This window comes from Porites lutea, chromosome 10, assembly GCF_958299795.1.
Source record: "Porites lutea chromosome 10, jaPorLute2.1, whole genome shotgun sequence".
Taxonomy (NCBI): Eukaryota; Metazoa; Cnidaria; class Anthozoa; order Scleractinia; family Poritidae; genus Porites; species Porites lutea.
This window is the reverse complement of record NC_133210.1, coordinates 2,379,897-2,390,613: the sequence shown is the minus strand read 5'-3', so window position 1 is coordinate 2,390,613 and position 10,717 is coordinate 2,379,897. Positions and strand designations below refer to the sequence as shown.

Sequence of the window (10,717 nt, the reverse complement as noted above, 5' to 3'; positions counted from 1 at the left end):
AAAGGTCTATAATGAGGACTTGGGAAATTTGTATCATTGACTGATAAGATTAACTCAAATAGTTAATAAGAAATGACTTAAAGCAAATATCGCAAGCGAATGGTAAATTAAACAGACACTGAATTTATAAAAAGATATGAATTATTCTATAATCAGATATTAAATGTCCTTGATATGAGACAGCGTCGAGCGACCTACCATGCTTTTAATGCGAATGACCCGTGTTTTATTTCCGTAGTGCATGACAACATGGTGGATTTTCCTATCTAGATTATCCCATGGTGTAGTTGTAAAGATCCAAACGGTCCGCCTTCTGCTATTAGAAATTAATTTTGAATTATGCGGTTTTTTTGTGCTTGATCTCACCAGCTCTGTGTCATTAGCGGCTACGAAGTGTAAATAGCTTCCATTTAATTTTCTTTTCTTTTAATTTACTAAACGTATAGACGCACGAGGTATGAAGTGGAAAAAAAAGTTGTCAGTTGTCAGAGTGTAGGCTACGACTTAAAGCGTTTCTAAAACTCTCTTTTAGATTTCAAAGAGGAGTACAATTTTAAGTAGGAAATATTCCATTTAATTTCCAGGTCTTTTTGCGACCTGGTTTATTGCATTGTCTATCACACTCGGCCCCAGTATTTATGCTTTTGACTTCACGCGTATGCGCACCGAGTTCTGGGGTCGACATTATAATGATTATATTAGGTGAGAAGTGCGAATAGACGGACTTACATACATACAGACTATGAAGTGTTGTTACACCTTCTTTTAAAAAGCTCTAAAAAGCTGTTACTGAATTCATCGACTGTAAACAAGTGATCAAGAGGGCTTTCTTAGACTACTCGGCAAGATTGATGTATTAAATTTTCCGGGATCAATTTTGCTCGGAGGATGACCTTAACTAAGTTTCATGGCAAGTTCTTTGCCCTAAGTGTTGACAGATCAGTTATCCGCTTCAACGATATTATTTCGGTACTCATACGAAAACTTCTATGACATGATTTTTGTAACAACCTATCAGGTCAAATATAGCGTCTGAATGTCAGAAAAAAAAATTAACGGAGCCTGAAACTGCAATAAGCTTAAAAGTCTCTTGGCTTTTAATAACAACACCACAAACCAAATTCGAATGAAGATTTATTGGTAAAGGACGTGCTTAGTACTTGAAATAAAATGCGTGGTATGAAACAGTGTGGATACAAACGGCGTGGGTTGAAACTGAAACGGGAGAGCAAAACTGGTCTTACAAGTAGCGACTAAGGAAAATCAGAATAAGGGAATTTAAAAAAACTGCAAAAAGCGAGGACTGTGAAATACACTTACATTGTTTTGGCCAGAGAAAACTGCTGTGAAGAGGACGCGGATAACGCGAAGAGACTTGCAAGAAACCAAACATAACTGCGCTTAGCGCGGATCAAAATGAACTGAATAAACTGTAGTGCAGAACTACGGTATAAATTACGGTAGAACATTTTGAATATGAAGAAAAGCAAACTAAAGAAAAGTGAAAAAAGGCGCTAATGAAGATAAAAATTTTAATAAACGCTAACGAGGGGGTGAAAAATAACACGAAAAACTAAACACCAAAACTTGCGCAAAGAAACTAAACAAAGGGCGACAGAAACTATTAGTTAAATTAATTTTAAAAAGTTACACTTGGACTTACACAGCCGTTATATTGATTTTTTTGTTTTCATTAACTCAGTCATATTTTTTTTTGTCTTTCTTCCCAACTTTTAGCATGAAACCTAGGCGTGTTTTTTCTGCTCACATCTCTTCGCGATATCCCCACGATCTGAAAGCCTGGAATAGGCTTTTGTGTAAGGACTTTTAATTTGTTGGTATATCCGTCGCAGAACATGTACAATGAAGTCGCCGAGCGTTTATGTAAACGCAACTTAGAGCCACTTGTAAGCACAGTTTCCTTTATACAAATGACTTGTTCGGCAGAAGAAATTTCAGATAAATCTCCTTAATACGGACACCAAAGGGCAGATACCAAAGGGACAAAGCCAAGTGTCTGTATTACAGTCAAATCTCTTTAATGCAGACACCAAAGGGACAGAGCCAAGTGTCTGCACTGGAGGTGTCTGTAGTACAGTCAAATCTCCTTAATACGGACACCAAAGGGACAGAGACGAGTGTCTGCACTACAGAGGTGTCTGTATTACTGTCAAACCTCCTTAATACAGATACCAAAGGGACAGAGCCAAGTGTCTGCACTACAGAGGTGTCTGTAGTACAGTCAAACCTCCTTAATACAGATACCAAAGAGACAGAGACAAGTGTCTGCATTACAGAGGTGTCTGTATTACAGTCAAACCGCCTTAATTCAGATACCAAAGGGACAGAGACAAGTGTCTGCACTGCAGAGGTGTCTGTATTACAGTCAAACCTCCTTAATTCAGATACCAAAGAGACAGAGACAAGTGTCTGCATTACAGAGGTGTCTGTATTACAGTCAAACCGCCTTAATTCAGATACCAAAGAGACAGAGACAAGTGTCTGCACTACAGAGGTGTCTGTAGTACAGTCAAACCTCCTTAATTCAGATACCAAAGAGACAGAGACAAGTGTCTGCATTACAGAGGTGTCTGTATTACAGTCAAACCTCCTTAATTCAGATACCAAAGGGACAGAGACAAGTGTCTGCATTACAGAGGTGTCTGTATTACATCCAAACCGCCTTAATTCAGATACCAAAGAAACAGAGACAAGTGTCTGCACTACAGAGGTGTCTGTAGTACAGTCAAACCTCCTTAATTCAGATACCAAAGAGACAGAGACAAGTGTCTGCATTACAGAGATGTTTGTATTACAGTCAAACCGCCTTAATTCAGATACCAAAGGGACAGAGACAAGTGTCTGCACTGCAGAGGTGTCTGTATTACAGTCAAACCTCCTTAATTCAGATACCAAAGGGACAGAGCCAAGTGTCTGCATTACAGAGGTGTCTGTATTACAGTCAAACCTCCTTAATTCAGATACCAAAGGGACAGAGCCAAGTGTCTGCATTACAGAGGTGTCTGTATTACAGTCAAACCTCCTTAATACAGATACCAAAGGGACAGAGACAAGTGTCTGCATTACAGAGGTGTCTGTATTACAGTCAAACCTCCTTAATTCAGATACCAAAGGGACAGAGACAAGTGTCTGCATTACAGAGGTGTCTGTATTACAGCCAAACCGCCTTAATTCAGATACCAAAGAGACAGAGACAAGTGTCTGCACTACAGAGGTGTCTGTAGTACAGTCAAACCTCCTTAATACAGATACCAAAGAGACAGAGACAAGTGTCTGCATTACAGAGGTGTCTGTATTACAGCCAAACCGCCTTAATTCAGATACCAAAGAGACAGAGACAAGTGTCTGCACTACAGAGGTGTCTGTAGTACAGTCAAACCTCCTTAATACAGATACCAAAGAGACAGAGACAAGTGTCTGCATTACAGAGATGTTTGTATTACAGTCAAACCGCCTTAATTCAGATACCAAAGGGACAGAGACAAGTGTCTGCACTGCAGAGGTGTCTGTATTACAGTCAAACCTCCTTAATTCAGATACCAAAGGGACAGAGCCAAGTTTCTACATTACAGAGGTGTCTGTATTACAGTCAAACCTCCTTAATACAGATACCAAAGGGACAGAAACAAGTGTCTGCACTACAGAGATGTTTGTATTACAGTCAAACATCCTTATAATGGGACTTTATCACACGGTGGCCATGTTGACCTGAGAGACTGAAAAAGCTTCGTTTTACCACCCTGTGAAAACCTTGTCTCTCGGGACAACATGGCCGCCGTGTGATTAAGGTCCATGTGGTAACCAAAGCGTCTCGGTGGGTCATAGAGCTGACTCGTCCCCGGTCATCTTCGTAATGTGCACTGTAGCGGGTGCAGGAGTTGTTAGCAAGGAAGAAGATGAGAAGACTCTATCCATTTCCCATTCTCAATCTTTCTCGCTTTCTTCCTTCCCACCAACCCCTGCTCGCTTGCTTGCCCGACTACGTAGAGGGGAGAGAGGACTGGGCACAAGCCATAGTCGTAGAGCATTGAGTTTCTTTATAGAGAGGAGAAATCGTTACGTCGTGTTGCCGTGGTAGTAAAATTTCAGGATCTCAACAAACCGTTGTCCTGCAAATATGGCTGCAAAAAACGAAAAAATTGACATGAATGACTTTCCTCTGCATGCAAAACGGTAGTCCATACTTCTCTTCCATCGTTCGACTTTGCAAGTGACCATCTCTGTCAAGAAAGGTTGTTGAGATCCAGAAATTTTGCTACCACGGTAACGCGATGTCACACTTGTCTAATGTGAGGTTTACTGGTTATAAGATTATCCATGATTGCCCTGGCCATTTTTATACTCTTCTGAAAGAGAGCCTGATTCTTTCTTTAAAAAATTCATTAATGATTATGAACACATATAGCTGAGTATACGCTATATTCAGAACAGTTGAATGAAAGAGCATTTACAAATAAACCATTTCTAAGTTTCTAGAAGCCTTTCTTTCTTCAAATTTACCGCAAATTTTGGTAAACAACCGATATAAAACAAGCGACGTTGTGTTTCATGTCATTCCTGGATACTTTACAGCCGCTCTCCGAGGTTGGCTGCGTCTTGTTTGTACCCCCCCCCCCCCCCCCAACATTGTCTGGAGTACCCCTGGGGGATTAACTTATTCGTTTAGTCAGAAGCCTCGTTAAGTTCCAAACATTACTTGAAAAAACTGCCCAACTTAGTCATCTGAAGTTGTCAGCTTATGTGCTTAAAGGATAAGCAAGGAATAAAAGCTATGCCACGTTTCCGAGTGCTTTATTCCGAAAATCCAACTTTCTATCTCTCACTTACTAGTAAAGACACGATGTCCAGATAACTCTCAAAAACTTCACTCGAAAGTATTACATTACCAGTATTTCACCACCTGGGTGACTGCAAACAGGAACTATAGCCTTTTTACATTCTGAAAACAACAATATGAATTTTCAAAACTGATCTGTGAACTTTCTTCTCTTATGCATCTTGATCGCTGTGATGTTTTTATTTGCTTGCTTGTTTTTTGTTTGTTAGCAGTTTTGTTTGCTTTTTTAAAAATATGTTTTCAAGGTCCCGATGATTAAATATTATGAAACAAAGGGTGTCCACAACCAATTAAGATTTGTTTTCCGCTTTCTTAGCTTTTTTGACTCCTCATTCTCAAAGGGATCTCCATTCGCTGTTTTTATATTGGACTAAAATCAAGGTCAAAGAAAAATCAAACTCTTGTTCTACAACTAAGAAAAGTTCGACTTAGTTCAAATGTCGACTGACTTTTCATGTACCGAACTTATTTCTTATTTGGCCGATCTCGACGGTTGATGCAGACGGGCAATACGTCGGACTAAATTCATTTTCACGATGTACAATGGTCTACAAGGCTTACCAATTAAAATAAATTAAAATAATTTACGCATTAGATTCAGGGGCGGATCCGGGATTTTTTTTAGGATGGGGTGCACTCGTCTCTTCCGACGTCTGATACAAAGTCGCTCCACGGTGGGATTCCTATGCTTAATTCACGCGTCGACCCAAATTAGACATGTCCGACCTAGGTTGCAGCAAGAAAGAAAACAAGCAGTACAACTGAGAATATTCCTTCAAACACTGGCGTATTTAACTGAAATTTCCTCGGTATCATGTTATGTCTTCCTCTGATTCGTCATCATTTTTACCCAGCGCAAATTCAGTTACGCTGGGAAGTTTCGCCAGCTTTTTCTTTAGTTGGACTTCCAATCTGTGAAGATATTTCTTCTTCCATTCAATAGTTTCTTGTGCCACTCTTTCTTCGGTATTTTTGATTTTCTTCAACAGTTCATCTCGCTGCTGTATGTTTTTCAGCTCGGCTTTGTTATACATGTATAGTTCCAGATGATCTTTTTCTTTATCCGCAATTTCACAGCAGTCTGTTTGACTAGAATCCGAATCTTGTTTCAGGTTTGGATTTGTTTTTTCGGCCATTTCATCAAGACCTTTGTCCTTATATTCTGGGGTATCTGCTCTGTTCGGCCCGTTTGGGTAAGATTGTAAGAGTCTTTTCAGTGCCGAGTCACTTGTGTACCCCTGTAGCTGGGGGATCTGCTTTCCTTTATCTTCTTCTTCCTCCAGAATAATTGCTTTTGGGGGGTGAGAACGCTGATTTGAAGTTGGATTGGCTATTTCAACACTGTCGCTCGGAGCAGTGCAAATCTGCGGACAAGACTTGGACCTTTCTTTACTGACAACTTCAGAATCACCAGTCCTTTCAGCCGCGTTTTCATTAGGCACTTTTTTCGGGGTTTCATATATAATCTCAACGATATCATCATCATCATCATAAACACCCGGCTTAGAATCATTTGTTGCACTCTGGGACAGATTTTTAGCTGCGTGTCTCGGCTGACAATGGGTGTCTACAGGAACCTTTGTCGGCTGAGTTTGAGAACCCTGTCTCGCAGATGTGTTTATCATTATCTCAACAACGTCATCTGTATCCAAGTTGTTTTCTCGTGAAGAATAACTGGAATTCTGTTGACCACTCATTTGTGTAAGTACACCAGTTCTCTTACTGGGTGGGTTTGTTGTTGGAAATATATCTTTTAGTGTGTTGTGGGCGACACAGCGTTTGTCAATTTTTGGAGTCGAGAAAGTGCTTTGGTTCCGATTGTCAATCTTTGGAGTTGAGAAAGTGCTTCGGTCAAGTGTGTTGTGAGCAACACACCGTTTGTCAATTTTTGGAGTTGAGGAAGTGCTTTGTTTTAGTGTGTTCTGCGCAACACAGCTTTTGTCAAGTTTTGGAGTTGCGAAAGAACTTTGGTCAGGCATCTGACGCATAGAACTTTGAAAACTAGAGGAAGACTTAGTGTGAGTATCCGACAGATCACTCGAATGAGATTGATTAACTGTGCTGGCGTTCATGGTTTGCCTCACAGTCGGCCTAGACAATCTATGACCAAGAATACGTGAAAAACGCTCTTCATCTATAACCGAATCAGTCGCATCGACGTAAATGGAGCGCTCCGGATCAATGACCAATGCAGTTGCAGATTGTTTTGGAGTGACATTTTCACCAACCATGGATCGGTTTATCACACCGTAGGAAACTTGTGAAATGACAGGCGCTGATCGCGAAACGTTTTGTGTCGAAGAGTTCACGGTGGAAGCGGTGGTATTTGGAGTTGGTATGCCTGGAACACCAACAGTAATACCAGTCAATACTTTGTTTACTTGCGAAGGATCGTTTATTAAAGAAATGTGTCGTTGAGGTCGTCCCTGCCAAGAATCAAAGGTTTCCAATATTCCATTGCTTGAACGAGCTCCATCATTCATCCGTAATCCACCGTACATTGGATTTGTCACGCGACCTTGTGCGTCAGGACGAGGTTGCGTGTTAATCAACCCACTGTTTTTACTTTCCAGTTGATACGCAGGAATCCGCTGACCGGCATTGTGGATTCCCATTGTTCGCACTAAAGAAGGCACATTTCTACTACCACTGTGATGTCTTTCATTATCATCCGCTGTTGAGCAAGTGTCTGTCTGATAAATATTTGGTGTTACTTGACAACGAGCACTAGTGTTTACTCTTCCTGAAGCAGACCCATTCACAGTCGTTCTATAGTGTGCATGCCTCGCATTACCAACCTCAGATCCTCTATTTGCTGAGACACTAGTTGACGACTGTTCATTGCCCGAGGCCAGTCGCTGAGCAATGTAGTTCATCAACTTAGTCCTATTTATGATCCTTTGCTTGTCCTCTCTTGATAAAGCAACATAATGATATCTCTTGTCACTGCTTTCATCGTTAGTTACTTTGTATGTGTAACCTTGGGAGGCTCTGTCGCTGGCCATGTCATTGCTGTATCTTCTCTGCGCGGTGGTAACTGCAATCGGCTGTTCACTTGGCAAATTCCTCTCAACCATACCCACTTGTTTTCGCTTAAAAACCAACTGATGATCTCTCGAGTGACTGGATGAGGAAAGTGGATCCCTCTGAGTTGAGGAAACGTTGTTATGAAAAGCAGTGGAAGACTGGATTGAGTCACTAGCATTTACGGAAAGTCTAACCGGCTGCGATATCACGCCTGACATTGGGTGAAAACGCCGCTGATATGGAGTTACCATCTCTGCTACGTTTGCACCTACGTCTCTTTGCCTTCGTTCGGCTGCTTGTGATTGTTGTCCTTTCCCTAAGTTTGAAGTGTCATTTCGTGTAACTCTTACTGATGGTAGTTCACACATATCATGCTTTGAGGTACATTCCCGCTCTAGTGTAACTCTAGGAATTCTTTGAAAACTTCGTTGCCTAACAGAATTTGCAGACAGGTGCTTTCTGACCAGAACTGGTGTAATGGTAACGGGTGACGTTCTAGAATGCTTTAAGGCCAACCCGCGCTGCAAAAAAGTGTTTCCTGGTTGCTCTAAAGCACTCGGTAAACCATTTCTTGTGATATCCCTTTGTTCACTTAAAACACTTTGAGTGGTGACTGCTGCTTCTTCCTGGGACCCTGCCTCCACCTTTTCTGGGAGTCTGGCTAAAATCGAAGTCTTACCACTGCTGTTCGTGTGGATCAGGTACGACTCTCCTTTATGCTCGTAACGCCGCACTGAAAACACTTCCCCATCTACTACTAGAAACATATCACTTTGACCATCTTTTTGTCTGAACGTAAACAGAAGATCATGCTGTTTTCGCAAGGGCGAGTCAAGACGAGTGTCCAGTAGCTTTGAATCTATACGCGATGAGGCTGCGCTAGTATCTGCGCGACTAAACTTATTTATCTCGACTGGGCCGCTACCGGTTATGTCCTCGTCCTGTTTCTCAAATGGCGAATAAAACTCACTTATTTGTGGCAAGTCACAAGGAGATTCTTGTTGTGTCGAAACTGATGTCGTAGCAGTTGATGACGACGATGCAGAGTGCACCTCGATCAATTTAGGAAAGAAATTGTGATCAAACGCAAAACCGTTACTTCCTCTAGAGTCTGAATCTTTAAGCGTTCTTAGAATTGGCCTTTTGGCTTCATAATTAACTTGGTTCATAGCAGAGTAAACATCCATTATTTCTCGCCTCTTATCACTTGGATGAGGAAAAGGTTCGCTAGTTTCTTTCGTATTCTCTGCGATCAATTCGTCCTCGTCTTCATCGTCAAGCACAACTATGACATCATGTTGATCTAGTGGCCTGTCATTTGCTTTCTCAAAGTTTTGCTTCTCATTATTCGAGTTAGAGATCTCGGAACTATCACTTTCAAGCTCAAGCGAATCAGCGACTTCACAAACGATTTTTTGCAGGTTTTCTTTATACAAACCAGAATCATCTATTTCTTGTTTGATACGTTTGGGCGTTGCCACCTCTTCTTGATTGTCAGTAGAGCGACGCTTTGCGGGACACTGTCCCAGGGTAGATTCACGCTGAGGTGTTTTTTCTCTTGCATTAAGCTCTCGTTTCTCTATACACATAGCGCGGTCTCCTTCGTATTGGTCAGTACTCTTAAAAAACAAAGAAGAAGTAATCCCTTCACTGCACTCTGGATCCATAGCCCTCAGCTACCTCGCGAAAGACATTCCGCCGAGGTTAGCTTCGGCTGATGTTTCGACATACACCAGGAAATTTTGGTCATTCGGAGAAGTACACACGCTAGCCCTGCGAACAACAAAATATTACAAATTTTTAGTTTTTCAAAGGAAAACGAGTTTTCGTCTGTGGACTCTGTAACTGTACACCTATCCCTGTAAACTCGGTAACTGTACACCTACCCCTGTATTACCGACAAGGGAAGCGGATGGTGTCAGTTACATTAGAGAGATTAAAATCGCGTTTGCGGCAAGCATGAATTTGTACCACGTGACCAAGTTTTCCATTTACTTATCGTTTACTGTCCATTATAACTACACGAAAAGCGGTAGATTCACGCCATTTCTCTCCATAACAATTGTTTTAAGCTGTTTTTAACTGCTCATTTCTCATTTTGAAAGTTCCTCAATTTGAATCTCACGTTTGCCGTTTGCCGTCAACGCGATTCTTAATCTCTCTATTATCTAGATTAGACTGCAAGCAGCCTTCACGTTTGTCGGGAGAGTGAGCATATTAAAATATGTGCATTCCCCTTAGTCCTGCAAAGCCTCGACTCGACTAACTGAAAATACAGCAATTTGAACTTCCTAGTTTTCACAGTGCGTGACACCAAAATAGGAATGCTGTCTAGTTGAAAAAAAGTCTCTCCTCTTGATTTTCAGCACTATAACCATTTCAAGTATTAGAAGATATGATTATGCGCACGTATCCTAGTTCTCGAGTGAAAAGAAAGAGCTTTTATAGGAAAAGTCAACTCCAGATGTTTTTGTTGATTTCCGGCGGCCATATTGGTGCACCAAAACGGTGCACCAATATGGCGTCTCCATACAAACCTCTACAAAGGTGCGTGACACGTGACGGCAAATAACTCAGAAACTGTGGGCCACAGAGACCCCAGACTTGGACAAATTGTTTAAAAATTAGTCTTTTATAACACTTCATTTGCTTGGCTTCGTCCACTGGACGGTTTCCAGTTTATTTTTTTGTTGCGTGACGGTGAAAACGATCTATATTTACTCTGGAGTAAATTTTGGCGGGAAAAATGTTTATTTGCGGTTATTTTTGCGAATCGCTGGAAAAATCGCAAACATTAGCTCGCAAAAATTTCGTGCGACACGGTAATCTCTT

At 41.2% G+C, this 10,717-nt stretch overlaps 1 protein-coding gene across 1 annotated transcript; it reads right to left on the bottom strand.

Moving 5' to 3' along the window:
• Positions 1–5,486: 5,486 nt before the first annotated feature.
• On the bottom strand, positions 5,487–9,641 carry LOC140950360 (uncharacterized). The gene has a single exon (XM_073399570.1). It carries the CDS (start codon positions 9,550–9,552, stop codon positions 5,671–5,673), a length of 3,882 nt encoding a protein of 1,293 aa, XP_073255671.1. The 5' UTR covers positions 9,553–9,641; the 3' UTR covers positions 5,487–5,670.
• Between the last annotated feature and the right edge of the window lie 1,076 nt (positions 9,642–10,717).

What these genes read in the sequence shown, in the direction of transcription:
- LOC140950360 (XM_073399570.1), bottom strand. Translation starts at nt 9,552, where the DNA reads ATGGATCCAGAGTGCAGTGAAGGGATTACTTCTTCTTTGTTTTTTAAG.